The 17,063-nt window shown below is 44.1% G+C and overlaps 1 protein-coding gene across 1 annotated transcript in view; it reads left to right on the forward strand.

Annotated features, from left to right (window-relative positions):
• LOC140717401 (SLAM family member 8-like) overlaps positions 1-13,448 on the forward strand; it is a 289,812-nt gene extending 276,364 nt beyond the window's left edge. The window contains exons 9-10 of the mRNA XM_073030948.1: positions 9,356-9,416; positions 12,613-13,448. Of these exons, the coding sequence (XP_072887049.1) occupies positions 9,356-9,416; positions 12,613-12,625 (74 nt within the window). The 3' untranslated portion in view covers positions 12,626-13,448. The remainder of the gene's footprint in view (positions 1-9,355; positions 9,417-12,612) is intronic.
• The last annotated feature ends 3,615 nt before the right edge of the window (positions 13,449-17,063 follow it).

Raw genomic sequence — 17,063 nt, forward strand, 5'->3', positions numbered from 1 at the left:
TATCATCCACAAACTTGCCCACAAAGCCATCAATTGCATCATCCAAATCATTGATACACAACGTGAAAAGAATAAGTCCCAACACCGAACCCTGTGGAACACAACTTGTCAGCAGCAGCCAATCAGAAATGTTCCCTGTATTCCTACTTTATGTCTCCTTCTAATTATCCAATGATCTTCCAATCCTATGTCACCTCCTTCCAAGGATATGATTTTTTTTTTTATCAATAGGGTCATGCTACACCCTCTGCCTACCTGCCTGTCATTTCAATACAATGTGTATTCATGGATATTAAGCTCTCAACAATAATTTTCTTTCCCATGACTCAGTGATGCCCGCAACATCATACCTGTCAATCTGTAACTGTGCTACAAGACCGTCTATCTTATTTTGCATGCAGCGTGCATTCAAATATAACACCTTCAGTTAGCTGTTTTCCCTTTGATATATTTGTCAGCCCCAGCTGATCAGTCACACTGAGCTTCACAATGTACTGCGGCCCCCACACTGTAACTTCCTGTTCCCATCCCACAATCCCTCCCGGGACATCCCTCCCAATTCTCATTGCCATCCTGAAGGAAAGTCCCAGATGTTGGAGCTGAGGGTGGAACCTGTGCTAAACCCAGGATGTCGGATGTACTGAAGGGTCCCGTGAAGCCTCTCTCAAGATTCTGGGTCTGTGGACGGCCACGCACTGCAAATGGTTTATTGTTAATATTGTGTGCTCCCTGCCAACATGAACCAGTGAAGGCTTCACCAGTGAAATCACACTCAGTCTTTCAGCCAGATAACCTGGTGATTGGGGTATTGGTCAGAGGGCACATTTTTAAGCTGTGCATTGTCAGATTTACTGGCTTGAACAACATCTGTGGAGAGTTAGTGTTTCAGGTCACACATGTCTCTCTTCACTGATGCTGCCTGACCTGCCTCGGGCTTCCAGCATTTCCTGACTTTGCTAGAGATTTCCAGCTTGTACAATTGTTTTATATTTACTGCTTCAGAACGTGTACTTTATAATAAATTCTTTTACAGTTTTTACCCAAAACCGTTCTGTTGTTGGATGTTGTTGGGCTGCAGCAGGTTTACTGAGATGTGGATGGGTGCAGGGGCCAGAATGTGTTACAGAGAGATGGATGGGTGGAAGGACTGGAGGGGTTTATAGAGAGATGGATGGGTGGAAGGACTGTAGGGGTTTACAGAGAGATGGATGCGTGGAAGGACTGTAGGGGTTTACAGAGAGATGGATGGGTGGAAGGACTGGAGGGGTTTACAGAGAGATGGATGGGTGGAAGGACTGGAGGGGTTTACAGAGAGATGGATGGGTGGAAGGACTGGAGGGGTTTACAGAGAGATGAATGGGTGGAAAGACTGTAGGGGTTTACAGAGAGATGGATGGCTGGAAGGACTGTAGGGGTTTACAGAGAGATGGATCGGTGGAAGGACTGTAGGGGTTTACAGAGAGATGGATGGGTGGAAGGACTGTAGGGGTTTACAGAGAGATGGATGGGTGGAAGGACTGTAGGGGTTTATAGAGAGATAGATTGCTGTCTGCACCAAAAGGAGAGTTACTGAGAAATGAATGAATATTGGGGCTGGAGGGAGTTACAGAGAGATGGAGATGTTTTTGGGCCAGAAGGTGTAACAGAAAGATGGATGGGTGTAGGGTCTGGATGGTTTCCAGAGAGATGGATAGGCATAGGGGCCAGAAGGGGTTTCATAGAGATAGGACAGATATAGGGGCCATAGGCTATTACTGAGAGATAGATGGGTACAGGGGTCGGAGGGCATTACAGACAGATGGATGGGATCCACGGGGAGAACAGTGGAATTGACCACTGAACTGTGATGCTCCAAGCTTTGCAACAACTGTTACGCTACCGTGGGTGGACAGGTGAAGTGGTGGGGAATGATAGGGGATAGTAGATGAAAGGGAGGGGCTTGGGGTTAGGGGAGGGGAACAGAAGGTTGAAAGAGGGAAATGGAAGAGAGGTTGTGTAATGGATAAGGAGGTTGGGGTGAGCAGGGAGAGATGGTTGAGGTTTTGAGGGAGTGTGGTAGGGAAGGAGTGTGTGTGGTGTGGTAGAAACATGGGGTGGAGTTAAGGGCAGCACAGAATTGAAAGGGGAGGGGTTGGTGGACGAGTGAAAGAATGGAGGAGTAAAACAGGTAGAAATGAGGTTGGGACAGGCCAGAGGGACGAGGAAGAATGGAAAAAGGAACTGTTGACAATTGAGGGAGTGGTCAGTAGCAGAATGGGGGATGCGGTGTTTGGAGTCAGTGGGGAGACTCGGGAATGAGGAAGGGATAGACTGGTTCGAGATGATAACGTAGGAAGGTAGCTTATGGGAATGAACTAGGGAGGGAGGCATGGGGAGTTGAATAACGGAGGAAGTGTTTGATCCAGGGGCAGGGCATGGGTTGTGGGCGAGGTTGATCAGGATGTCGTGTGATCTCCAGTGACATTGGACAGTGTTAGAGAGGGCTGGATCTTTGAGGCTTCTTACATCCCACCCTTTCACTGACTAACACCCATATGGCATCCCCTGCCTCCCACCTCCTTCTCCTCCTCCTCCCCTTAGAGGCAGTGGTAGAGGCAGAGGCAGCAAAGATTACCAGGTGACTTTGGGTTTGGGGAGGAGAGACTGAAGACAGATATTGACCCACAGGAGCACCCGTTTGCGTGTTGTTTTCCTTCTCTCACCCTCTTCCATTGCTTCCACTTTTCTTCCCCCTTTCCCTCCCTACTGTGTCCTCAACACTTCATTCCCCATCCCTATCTTGGATCTTAGACACGTGGCAGCAAAAGTTAGCTCGTGGGGTACTGTGGTCTGATTAGACAGCACATGGACCCACGCTCTAGGATTGGCCGAAGTAGTTGTGGAACAATCCAATTGGACATGGTTATTACCACACATCTGAATGTCTGTCACCTGGCTGCCGCGTTCACTAATTGGCTGCTAGAATACCACACTCCCTGATTGGAACGACTGATAGCAGCCACTGACCAGACAGATAAGGAGCTGCCGGATTGGTTCGTTGATGACAGGGTGACTGTGACGCGACACCATTGAGCTGGTGCGGACCCTTCAGTTTGCCGTGTTCGCGGGTGAAAGGTCCTAGGAAGAGGGTTTATTGGCGAGATACCCTTCCTCCGGTCTTTTCCTCTCACACCAGCCCTTCCCTACAACCTCACTCCCTCCACCTCCCCACCCCGTCTGTTTCTTCATCTGTCAACGGGGGAAAAATAACTGGGCTAAGGCAAGGGAATAATAAAATGACAGAGGAATTAAACAAATATTTTATGCCCATGTAAGTGGGAGACGTAGATGAGTCGAGAGGGTGTTGCTTTTTTAGATATACACGTACAGTGATTTTGCTTACTGTAATGCTGCAGTTGCTGTGTATGCTCAAGAAATGTGTGTTGAAGGAAAGACTATTGGGGTGTTTACTGTGTCACGTAGGGCAAAGTTAAAGGAATCTTCAAAACAGGAGAAACACGAGAAAATTTGCAGATGTTGGAGATTCAAAGCAGCACAGACAAAATGTCGGCGGAACTCAGCATCTACAGAAAAGAGTTATGGGCCGAAATCCTTCTTCGGGACTCCAAAGGAGGGGAAACATTAGAATAAGAAGGTGGGAGAAGGTGAAAGGTGAAACTGGGAGGGGGAGTGGATGTAGTGAAGAAGAGCTGGGGAGGTGTTTGCTGAAAGAGATAAAGGGCTGGAGAAGGTTGGAATCGGATGATGATATGCAGGGTGGAGGAGAAGGTGTGAGAGGTAAACAAGAATGGGGAGTGGTGAAGGAGAAGAGGAGGCGGCAATTATCGGAATCTTGAGAAATCGATGTTCTTGCCACCTGGTTGAAGGCTACCCAGACAGAATATCAAAGTGTTGCTCCTCCGACATGAGTGTGGATTCATCCTTGGCAATAGAGGGCACACTGCAGAAAAAAGGGGGAACAGAATCTCCATTTGTCACGTGGGAACGGATGAATAATTTTTGAGTTCATACCTGAACAAAGCATTTAAATTTCACAAGGAAAACGAAGAAATCCGGATGAAATATACTATCAACATTGAGTCGAATGAAATGTGACAACTGGACCATATTAAAATGACAAAGGGTAAAATTCAGAGTTTGCCTGATGGAAAGATGAAATCTCGATGGACATTAGCCGTCAGCGGTCTTATTGAACAAATACACATTGAGTTGGAAAATTGAATACGTAAGTTAACAGAGCAAATGGAAAAGTTAACTGAATAAGTGGAAAAACAAAACAGTGATAAAATACAAAAACAGTATGATGGAGGCAGTAAACTGTCTAAAGCCCAAATCTTTGCATTAACTGAAGTGAACCGACTAAAAAAAAACAACTATGTAATAAGTTTAATTGAATTAAAGTACATTTCATGGAGATTCAAGATAAAGTGAAGCAGTAGCAGAAAACCGAACAGGGACCTCTAGCGGCGGTGCTGCCAGTGACGCTCCTCCTTGGGAAACACCCCGATATGGGACAGTCCTCCAAGATAGCGCCTCCATCCAAACTCCTTGCAATTACTGAATGGACATAACATTGTCTCTCAGTGAGCCCTGGCGACTCAGGTTAGGATGACAACAACAAATAAATAGGTTTAACTGCCATGTCACTACTTGTCACAATAAAGACCCGGGAAGTGGAGATGGAAGGTATGAATCTGAATCAGAACCAGTTTTAGTTTCACCGGCATTTGTCATGAGATTTGTTGTCTTTGCAGCAGCGGTACAATGCAATAGATAATAATAGAGGAAAAACTGTCAATTACAATACCTATATATATTTAATGGTAAATTAAATAGTGTAGAAATAAATATACATAAAAAGTAGGAAGGTAGTAAAGGCAGGGAGTATGAAATGATACAGATTTTTTTCATCAACTGCCTGAAGAGGAAAAGATTGCTAAATGGTTCAGGGAAGGTGCACATCCCAAATAAGATAGTTGTGCTGAATTTCGACATATGAAGTCAGATACAGGTTGAACCCCTATGATGGCAACTAAATTCTGTCTACTATGTTGCCTTCTCAGCAAATCTCACAGCTGACTCGTAGGGTTGATGACACCAGAGGAGCTGACAAATCAACATGTACAAGGTGGTTGAAGAATCAGTGGACTAACGAGTAGCTAATGTTGCTCCATTATTCAAGAATAGAACCATGGAACGTGGAAACAATCGATCCTCGACTTTCATGATATTGGTAGGGAATTTGTTGGAGAAAAATCCTATGGATAGGATTTATGACAATGCATAAAACCATGGACGAATGAGAGGTAGCCAGTATATTTCTGTGTGGGACAAATCGTGTCTAACTAATTTGATTGTGTTTTCTAGTGAGGTGGCGAGGGTGACTGGTGAAGGCAGAACTGTGGATATGTAGCGACTGACAGGGTCAATCAGAGGCGGATCATTCAGAAGATGAAGATGCATGGGGTCCATGGCGAATAGGCTATTTGGATTCAGAACTGGCTTGCCCATAGAAGGCAGACAGGAGAGTGAACAGGAGGGAGAGAGGGGGAAAGGAGAGGAGAAGGACAATGTGGGATGGGGGTTTGGGTTGAAGGTAGACTAACTGGATCTCAGACACCATCTTCCCCACTGATCCCATCACGTCGCTCTGTTCCAGATGTTGTGGTCACCCTTACCAATCTGTGTGGAACCCAGAGACGCCTCTGGAATACATTGGCCTCAACCATAAGACATGGCAGCAGCATTAGGCCATTTGGTCCGCCTTTCAATCATGGCTGATCCTTTTTCCCTCCCTCAGCCCCATTCCCCGTCCTTCTTCCCATAACCTTCGATGCCGTGACCAATCAACAACCTATGAATCTCCACCTTAAATACTAAAGAAATTTCTTTGCCTCTCTGTTTTAAGTGTACACCCCTCTGCCCTGAAACTGTGCTCTCTTCTCCTTGATTTCACCTCCATGGGAAACAGCCTTTCTATATCTATTCTGTCTAGGCCTTTCAACATTCAAAATATTTCAGTGAGATGCCCCCTGATCCTTCCAAATTCCAGCAAGTAAAATCCTAGAGCCATCAAACGTCCCTCATATGATAAACCATTCATTCCCGGAAACATCCTTGGGAACCTCCACTGAAACCTATCCAATTCAGAAAGACTATTAGATAAGGAGCCCAAAAGTGTTCAGCCTCGCCCTCCCTGTCTCTGATACTCTCCATAACCTGTGCCCTTCGCTGTCCTCATGAGCCTCTCCTTCCTCTGCACCCCTCCCTCTCCTGCACCCTTCTGAACCTCTGTGATTCTTTCCCCCACTCCAATCCTCCACATCTCCGTGATCCTCTCCATCCCTACACCACTTCTCGTCTCAGTGACCTCACATCGAGCATTCCCAACTCTGTAATCCTTCCCTTCACGATGTCTGTGATTTCCGCCCTCCCCTTAAATGCTCTCTATCTTTATGGGCTCAATTCATTCCTACACTTCCCCGTTTCTGTGACTAACCCAGCCTCCTCCTCCACCACCCTCTGCATTTCTCCCTCCGCTACTCCCTTCCCAGTCTGTTTGACACCCCACCTCCCTCACAGTCCCCAGTCTCTGTAAACCCTTCCGTCTTCTATGCCTCTCTCTCTCACTAAAACTTCCCTCCCTAACTTTGCATTCCCCTTTACCCCTGTCTGTATATCCCGCTGTAACTCTCAGGTTCGGTCGGCGGCGTAACTCTACAGAAGACAATCTCTGGCCCCGCCAACCGTATGAAATTTCAGGTGCAAAACTCTGTGTTTTTGCGGATGCTGTGTGATTTGTTCCCCTGTTACAGAACAGCACCACGAAATAACAGGCCGTAAGCCATGTGCAATTAAACGATTCAGCTTTATAATTCTTAATTTGACTAAAGGTTTAGTAAAGAAAAAAACAAAAAGTAAATGGCCCATTTTAATGAAACTCTCTAATGTGCACAAGTTGGAGCTGACAGTTTCCCTCCCGCTGGTCCTTCATCGATTTCTCCTGGCCCTACTCCAAGTCCACTCCTTTCTGGTATCTATGACTTCTCCTTTCTGGCATTTTCTTTCTCCATCTCTCGTCGAACAGAAGACCCTGATCACCTCGGTGCGTCATGCACACAGCAAGGAAAAACACTCTCCTCATTGGACGGCTCACGTTCCAAAGCACCTGTTACCTTCAACCATAACCTAAACACTGCTGCTACAAAAAGACCATTACGTTAGCAGTGAAACCTTTCCCAGGGTGTTACACCTCTCTCTATCTCGGTAGTCTTTGCCCCTGCCTCAGAGAACCTCCCCCATTTCAACCATGTGTAAAATCCACTGACAGGGCATGTTCATCATTAAAAGGGCCAAAGAGTAATTCCTGTTGCATTCAGATGGAATGGTGGTAGTGAGAAGGGCGATGACCCAGTAGCAGTGCAGTCGCTGGGAGTGAGTCCCATTGGGAGTGCAAATGGTGGGAATGCGTGATGTAAAAACGTTGTATGGATTCTACGTCGTTTGACGTGGCTCCGCCGCAGTAGTAGGTTGAGGTGATTTTGTAAGTACTCCCAGTTTTTCACACAAAGTTCCCAAATGTGAAAATATATGTTCCCTTGAGTAAAACAATTGTACAATAAATATAAGATAATTACATATTTACACAGAAATACAATATATCATTTACACAGATCAAACGACGATAAACTGCTTACTCAATCTGGATCACAATGATAAGCACCCACTACAACTGGGATTTATCTCCAACCACACATGCAGGGTACTGCGGCCCATTTTTGGACTTTTAGCTTCATTAATCAATAGCCAATCAATAAGCAATGATTCCCTGCATCACAGCCTGGTACGGAAACACCAATGCGCTGGAAAGGAAAATAGTACAGAATCTAGTGGACACGACTCAGTCCATCGGGGTAAAGCCCTCCCCGCCATTGAACTCATCTACACAGAGCGTTGTTACAGGGAAACAGGTTCTATTATTGGGGATCACCACCTTACAGACCATGAGATCTCGCTGCTGCCATCAGGAGGGATGTACAGGAGACAAGTAATTCACACTACTTGGTTCAGAAACTTACTATCCTTCAGCCATGAGTTCTGGAACAAAAGGTGATAAATTCACTCAACTTCACTTGACCCATCAATGAAAAGTTCCTTCAACCTACAGATACATTTTTAAGGACTCTTGATCTCCTGTTATCGACATTTCTTGCTTATTTATTAGTTATTTTAATTCTCTCATTTTGTATTTGCAGTTTCTTATCTTTTGAACACTGATTGAATATCCTGTTGGTGCCGTCTTCCATTGACCTTTGTATGGTTATTGATATATTCTGCATATTTGGACATTAGGATTGAATTGAAGAGATAGGAGCCACTGGAAAAGTGGACCGTGGGTGTGATTGGGAATGGTTGTGTCAGGTTAGGACTGCAGACAGTGGGAGTGAGTGAGAAGGCGTGAGGGCACGACTTCAGGATTGAAGGACGTCCTTTCAGAACTGAGATGCGGAGAAATTACTTTAGTGAAAGCGTGGTTAATCTGTGGAATTTGTTGCCACGTGCGGCTATGGAGGCCAAATCATTAGGTGTACTTAAGGCAGAGATACACAGGTTCTTGATTAGCCAGGACATCAAAGGATGTGGGGTGAAAACAAGAGACTGGGGATGACTGGAAGAATTAGATCAGCCCATGATTGAATGGCGGAGCAGAGTTCATGGGCTGAATGGCCTACTTCTGCTCCTAGATCTTATGGTCTTATGGTCTTATATTTTGAGCATCCCTGCAGGAAACTGAATCTCTGGATTGCTTATGGAGGCATACAGTGTATATACTTAAATTTCATTGACATTCACTTGGAATATTGAAGTCACTTGCATATACCACAGAGGCAGGAATCAATTAATACACAAGAAAATTATTATCTACTGAATATTGTATTTACAAAAACTAATGTCTAACCATAATGTCTGTTGTATTTATTTGTCATGTTAAGTACATTTTAACCATTCGTCCCCCTCCGGACCCCTAATTGTCCATGCTATGTCTCTGCAGCACACTGCGCATGTGTAGTTTCTGTCCAACACGACTAATATCAGCCCGGGTCAACACCATGGCTTTGCCGAAACGAACCCGGAACCGCCAAATCACAAACAAATGCACTATGTTGGCCATGAGTGGTCTACAAACATCAAACGTAACACAAATAAACTTTTATGCACTAAATTTAATAAACTTAAATGTTATTCTTTCTATGAATGTGTTCATGTGTGTTACTGGCGTATTGGTTATGGCAAAACATATATGATGTGAATGTATCTGTGTTTGTATCTATATGGTGTATGTTATATGTTACAGGTATGCACCCCGACACCCCGTTCAGCAAAACGTGGAATCAAGTGGGAAGAGATGTAACACGGTAAGTGTATTTTAACTCGAGGTTGTGAAGTTATAGAAGTGTGGCCCTGGGCCAGTTAGAAGGTTAGAAGGCCAGATCCTTCTAACACATTTATGGCCATGTTGCCCTTCTTCACTCCAAGAAAAACAAACAGATCCTACCTTGGCTCTCTTTATAACTGAAAAGCTCCGTCCAGGCAATATTCCAGTTAAATGTCGGCAGAAGGGGGTTGAACCTACGAAGGTCATGGTTGAATAGCAGAACAGGCTCGTTGGGGCGAATAGCCTTATTCTGCTTCTAAAATTATGGTCTGACTTTTCCTTCATCGGCTCCAGCACCATGACATATTTTTGCAGCATGGTGATCAGAAACACAGGTCAGCTCTGACCATTTCTTTATGTAAACCTCTCACCGGTCTCTGATACAAACACTGCTAATTCTATTAGCCGCGTGACTCAATGGAGAGAAGGCCAGCTTTCATAAAGTGTACAGGCCTATAGTCGGTATGGTTTGGAGTTCAACCAAACAGGACCATCGTGAATGAAACCTCGATTTGAACGAATGTTGTGTAAATACTACCGTCAAGAAATAACAGACCGTACACGGAATGAAATTATAAAGGAAGTATATTTACTAATTACAACTTCATCAAACAGTTTTTAAAAGAAAGAAAATAAAGTAGAAAAAAAAGTAAAGAGGCCCATTACAGTTAGACCAGTCTAAAAGTGCACATAACCATTGGAGCTCATCTCTTCCAAAGCTGGTATAACCATTCCTCTCGGTGCCGAACCTACGGTCTGCCTGGAAGCACCCACCACATTCGAAATTTCTTTCGAAGACCATCTCAGACAAACTGGCTCTCTCTTAAGAGTATTGGCCCTTCTCCTTTGAGCCCGACATCTACACAAAACAATTCTTGCAAAGAGTACACTCCTTCCCACAGAATTCTGTGGAACCTCCCCCTCTCTCCCGCTCCGCAGCTCCAACCAAAATACTCCAAACCAGACTACAGTCAATCACAAATCTCTATACGACCCAGCCTGCCTAGAACCTTCTGCAGATCCCACCATCCTGATCGGCTGACAGAACATTCCTAAGTTGAACACCTGGGCATCTTTTCATTAGCCGAAACCTAAACATTCCACCAGCAAGAAACACTGCTTTTGCAGAAAACTGCGAAAATGAAATATCTACACATTACAGTAGAAATCTTAACCAGAACATTACATTGATAAATTTAGTGCACAACCATTTTCTTCTAATATCTAACAACCAATTGGCTACTTTAACAATGTGTCTACCTGCGCAACCACCCCCAAGGACCTTTGTACTTGCACGCATTGTCCTCATCTTTCCTACAATTTCCTAAAACCTTACGATTAAAAATATATTTTCTCGCCTCTGCAATATTCCAAAATACAAAGTGTCATCTTCGTAATGAATAAAACCTGTCACCCATTTCTCATTCCATTTCTCCAACAATCAGGCTGTAACTCAGGAGCATCCTCCACGCTACAATCAACAACTCCAACATCCTCCATGATATCTGCGAATTTACTGATGTGATCCCCTACATCCATATTCAAATCATTTCAAATGATTAAGTCTGTATGTAGTATCACTGATTACCGGCATGCAATCACGAAAACCTGGATCCACTGCCTCTTCTTTTTTTGTTAATTGATTTTCTAATGCATTTTCTACAACACTACAAACAAAAAAAAACCCCAAAACAAAGTAGGAAATTAATACAGTGCAAGATAAACATACAATAGTAATATAATACAAAATAAGATAATTGAGAAAGCACCGAAGTTGAAGTCATGTAAAGTTAGTATCCATCCCAAGACCCACAACAAAATAAAACTCCAGACCAACCAAAACTAAATGTAGAAAATATAAATCAGAACATTCAAACCCCCAAAACTGTGAATACACTTGAAAACAGAAGATAATAATGCCTACTACCAAAAAAAAAGAGCTGAAGGCAAGGGACTGAAAAAAAAAACTTAATTAGGAGAAAAACTATGAAAATACTCAATAAAAGGTCCCCAGACCTTATGAAACTTTATATCCGAAATAAGAATTGAATAATGAATTTTTTCAAGGTCTGAAGAGGACATGATATCGTTAAGCCATTGAGCATGCCTGGGTGGGGCAACTTCTCTCCATCTAAGGAGGATTAAACGTCTAGCCAGGAGAGAAGCAAAAGATAATATTCGACATTTAGTCGAACTCAAGCGTATATCTGTCTCACCCAAGAAACCAAACAGAGCAGTTAAAGGGTTAGGTTCTAAGTGGCGATTCAGAATACAGGATAAGGTTATAAAAACATCTTTCCAAAATTTCTCTAAGCTAGGACAGGTCCAATACATATGAATAAGAGAGGCCTCACCACTTTTGCATTTATCACAAAGGGGACTAATATTAGGGTAAAATCGAGATAATTTAGATTTGTACATATGGGCCCTATGAACAATCTTAAACTGTAAAAGACAGTGGCGAGCACAGAGAGAAGTTGAATTAACCGATTTGAGAATCGAGTCCCAAACCTCATCAGATAAAGGAATATTTAAGTCATGCTCCCAAGCCATTCTGATTTTATCCACAGGGGCACGCCGTAAGGATACTAATTTATCATGGATAAAGGATATTAAGCCTTTACCCAATGGATTAATAGAAAGAAAGAAATCCATAGCATTTTTCTTGGGCATTTCAGGGAAGTTGGGAATTAAAGGATTGATCAAGTGTCTGATTTGGAGATATCTAAAGAAATGGGCATTAGACAGATTGAACTTAGCAGAGAGCTGTTGAAAGGATGAAAAGCGATTATCGATAAAAAGATCTTCAAAATGCCTAATGCCCTTTCTATACCAATCATAGAATGTTGAAAATCTAAAAAAGAGGGTGGCATGGCCTTATCTAATTTTCGTTTATACTACTGGGCAGCTAACATTCGTTGCACTATCTTCTGGTCTTTTTTTCATAGCCAATCTGATTGCCCTAATTGGGTAGCAATGGAGCTGAATTCCACTAAAGATCTATCTATTTCTGCACTTCTTGGTTCTGCACTCCCTAGTAGTTTGTCTAGACTAATTGTTAATCCTCTTGTTGGACATACTTTGTGAATATGGGCCCAGTGTAGGAAATTTTATTGTTTTTATGGTTTTTCCCTTTCCCTTTCCTATCTTACATAATCATCCTTTTCTACCCACAGCCTCTTCTTTTGAAGCAAAGATTTTATACAACATGCAAGCAAGATGGATCACACTGCTTTGCTGCAGAATGCAGTGACCTGATCAATACTTTATTGCATTTTCCAAATGATCTATTTGATTGTGCAGGGAAAATCTTAAACCTGACAAAGTCCTATTGGTTATTTCTGATCAGTCCATGCTTTTCCAGGCGATCAGCAATCCTATCCCTCAGAACTTCTCATTATCTCCCCTACCACTAATGTATACCTCCACTACACCCTTTCTAAACCTTCGACGCCGTTCTTATAATGAGACGGTCAGGTCTGAACAATACTCCAAGTGTGGTCTAACCGTAATTTTATAACGTTGCAGCATTCCCTCGTTGCTCTTGAACTCAGTCTCCCGACTAATGAAAGTCAAAACAACACACAGCTTCTGAACCAGCGAAAAGATAAGGAGCTATGATGTTCAATTTAGAAATGCTGCGTCAGCCAATTAGAATGGTGGCATTGGCGAAAGGATTTAGAGAGAACTGGGCGGAGTGAGATTCGTGACGGACAGGATTTTCGCGGGATTTTTTGGTGGGAGCTGCGGACAGGACGCGGGGAAGGGAAGGTGGCTGAGGGTGCCGTGAGAAGGAGCAACCCCTTTGCACAAAGTATTTGTGCAGACGAATGGCTCCAAGACTGAAGGCCGCACCTCCCAACAGAGCGCCCGTTTATTCGAGGTGGATTTTGAGCAACGTCCGGAAGGTGCTGTTTGCGTTCACGCAGACGGTGAATCCAGCGCGTGAGTAAAAAAGGGGCAACTTCAAGATGAGATGCACATTTGGATTGAGTTAACAGTAATCGGTCCCCTTTTCCTTTTGTTTCCCCTCCTAAATGTACGATGAAGCTGAATATGTGTAAGTATACTTTCTTTATAACTTTATGCGATGTGGGCTGTTAATTCTTGCCGACCGACAATGGCGTATGGGCAGTATTTACACAGCATTCACTCAAGTCGAGGTTTCATTACGCGGAACATCATGGCATTCCTGTCTGGCTGATTCCCAAATCATACCGACCCTAGAGCTATTTTGTTCATGAAAGGTGGGCTTCTCACCACGGAGTCTGTTGGCTGTTAGCAGAGCCGGCTCCTGAGCCGTTTCCATACGAGCCCGGTGAGGGTTACATTTCATTCAAAAATCTTCCTCAGGGTGTGCTTCTCAATGTCTTTGTTCCCATGGGGAGGTTTGTGGTAAACTATGTATACCTGTCTGGACACGCCCCTCTGCTGACTGCTCCTGTGGCTCCTCCCACAGACCCCTGTATAAAGGCGATTGGAGGCACTGCTCCTCCCTCAGTCTCCAGGATGTCGTGTCGTGGTCTCTTGCAGCTAATAAAAGCCTATCGTTCGCCTCCCGTCTCCGAGAGTTATTGATGGTGCATCAAGGTTATAGACCACGACCAATGAGAGATTGTCCCTTTCCTGTTTCTGACTTCCACCCGTAGTATAAGTGGACGAGCCCTCAGTAGCTGAGAAGTATCTGAGCTACGTTTCGTTAATTTCTGTTGGTCTGATATTTTGAAGTAGTTCATTGGTGTAAGCTCATGAGATAATTCGAGACTACAGAGCGCTTTGAAATATTAAGAGCATTTCGAGGATGGTAGATGGCCCAATATACTGACGAAAGAAAACCATTTAAGTATTCTTGAATCTGAGACTTGGCATTATTTTGTTTTTCATTGTGTAACTTGGATTAGATTAACGTGCCTAGTTTGCAAAACTGCTTTGTAGTGTTCTGTCATCCTGAGATTTATTTTTGCCCTCTGCTGCAATAGTTCATTTCCAGGCGATGCTGAAAGATTTGAAGACATTTATGTGATTAAAGTTCTGACTTAATTTGAGGGTGTCTCTTTGTTTTTGTGGCTCAATAACATTAAGCAATTCCAAAGCGTTTCCTGGTCTTTATGCGCTGAATTATTCGACAACCTCGTTAAATTCGGTGGACAAGACCGTTTCTCTAAAGAGATTGGCATTGACGTCACAGCTGTCAAAGGGTTTCTGACGGACTATTGTTGAAAACTGGTGTCACCTGCAATCCTGTGGCTGAAGATCATTCTGAGAAGATATGAGATACTTTATACGATTTTCATTTCTGGAAGTTTGGATTATTCGGAGTGTTACGTACCCGTGACACGTGACAGTGGTACCCTTGTCACGTGACTGGGGTTGAAGTTATACTGGACTTGAGGTAATGGTCTTGTGATGGTGGAGTGACGTCATTTTCCCGCCAGTAGAGGTCATGTGACAGGTTTTTTTTACAGGGTATAAAAGGAAGACCCCACCCTGTCAGGTGGGGCAGTTCGTGGCTGGATTTGCCATGTTGACTTCATGCCACTGTGATTTAATGTGATGACGCAGTTTAGTTGAGAAATGAAGTTTTATCTAATGCCTAAAGTTTAAAAGGTCATTGCCAGCAGTTTCTTTACTGTGGAGAGTGAAGATAAAAGTTTGGAAGTTAAAGATCGAGGAGAATCGATCTTCGACGGTGGATTGGGTTCGCCCTTGTGTGATCCTCATTCGGAAGGATTTCGTTAACTGTTCTCGTGTTAATCTCTGCGGGATAGCAGGAGATTGAGGACAGAGTGTGGAAGGAAAGGTCAGTGCCTTTAAACCCGTTACGTTTCATAAAATTCTACGTGGGAAGAGTTCGATGCCAGGGATCGAAGGACAATGACGTGGAAGAGAATTTAAATCGCCTTGAAAAGTCTCTCCTTTTAAATGGACTGTGAGCATTTTGAACTTTCGGCATACCGCTTTAAAGAACTGTCTTTTTTTTCAACATCGCTTTAAGAACTGTTTTTGCAGCATCGCTTTAAGAACGTTGAAGCTGCTGCACAGCAGCTGTTTTCCGGTTACGTTAGTGTTTGTTTACTTTTGGGGGGGGTTTGTTTTCAGTGTTTAATAAACATGTTATTTGTTGTAAAAACCCTTGCCTAACTCACATATATTTATTGTTGCCTGAATACGTAACAGGAGCAAGAAGGCTGCCAGTGAACTGCTGATTTTTAGTAGCGAAGGGAGATTTTACTATTCAGGTTACATAGAGGAGAGACTGCGCAGGCGTGTGACGTCAGCCAGTACAGCGCGAAAGGTTTAAAAAGAAGGCAGCCATATCCAGCGGGCAGCGGAGTGAGAGGCAGCAGAGTGGTAGGCTTTGGCTCAACGGGCTTAGGTGGTAATGAGACAAAGTAGGAAGTACGTGTGTGAGTTTTCTGTCTTTGGTGTCGGATGTTGGGGGTCCTGGAATCTCCCAGCCTCCCAGACGGCCGTATCTGCAACAGTTGTGTCGAGCTGCAGCTCCTGAAGGATCGAGGTAGGGAACTGGAGGTACAGCTGGATGACCTTCGCCTGGTTAGCGAGAGCGAGGAGGTGATAGAGAGGAGTTACAGGCAGGTGGTCACATCTGGGCCACGGGAGACGGACAAGTGGGTCACAGTCAGGAGGGGGAAGGGGGAGTGTCAGGTACAAGAGAGTACCCCTATGGCTGTACCCCTTAACAATAAGTATTCCTGTTTGAGTATTGTTGATGGGGGGGACAGCCTACCTGGAGGAAACAGCAGTGGCCACACCTGTGGCACAGAGTCTGACCCTGTGGCTCAGAAGGGTAGGGAAAGGAAGAGGAAGGCAGTAGAATTGTTGGGGGGTTGGGAACCAAACTGAAGAGACTGGGGAAGAGAAGGTTATCTCAAAAGTAGAGGAAGCTGTAGACAATGTGAGAGGAAGGATAGGCAAGTGATAGAGAAGGGACGCGCTCAGACCGAAGGCTTGAGATGTGCTTATTTTAATGCAAGGAGTGTTGTGAACAAAGTGGAATAGCTTAGACCGTGGATCAGTACTTGGAGATATGATGTGGTGGCCATTACAGAGACTTGGATGGCTCAGGGACAGGATTGGTTACTTCAAGTGCCTGTTTTAGATGTTTCAGAAAGGACAGGGAGGGAGGCAGAAGAGGTGGAGGCGTGGCAATGTTGATCAGAGATAGTGTCACAGCTGCAGAAAAGGTTGACGCCATGGAGGGATTGTCTATGGAGTCTCTGTGGGTGGAGGTTAGGAGCAGGAAAGGGTCAATAACTTTACTGGGTGTTTTTTATAGGGCGCCCAATAGTAACAGGGAGATCGAGGAGCAGATAGGGAAACAGATCCTGGAAAGGTGTAATAATAACATAGTTGTCATGATGGGAGATTTTAATTTCCCATACATCGATTGGCATCTCCCTAGAGCGAGTTTAGATGGGGTGGAATTTGTTAGGTGTGTTCAGGAAGGTTTCTTGACACAGTATGTAGATAAGCCTACAAGGGGAGAGGCTGTATTTGATTTGGTATTGGGAAATGTACCTGGACAGGTGTCAGATCTCTCAGTGGGAGAGCACTTTGGAGATAGTGATCATAATTCTATCTCCTCTACAAAAGCATTGGAGAGAGA

This window comes from Hemitrygon akajei, chromosome 27 (genome assembly GCF_048418815.1).
Source record: "Hemitrygon akajei chromosome 27, sHemAka1.3, whole genome shotgun sequence".
Classification (NCBI taxonomy): Eukaryota; Metazoa; Chordata; class Chondrichthyes; order Myliobatiformes; family Dasyatidae; genus Hemitrygon; species Hemitrygon akajei.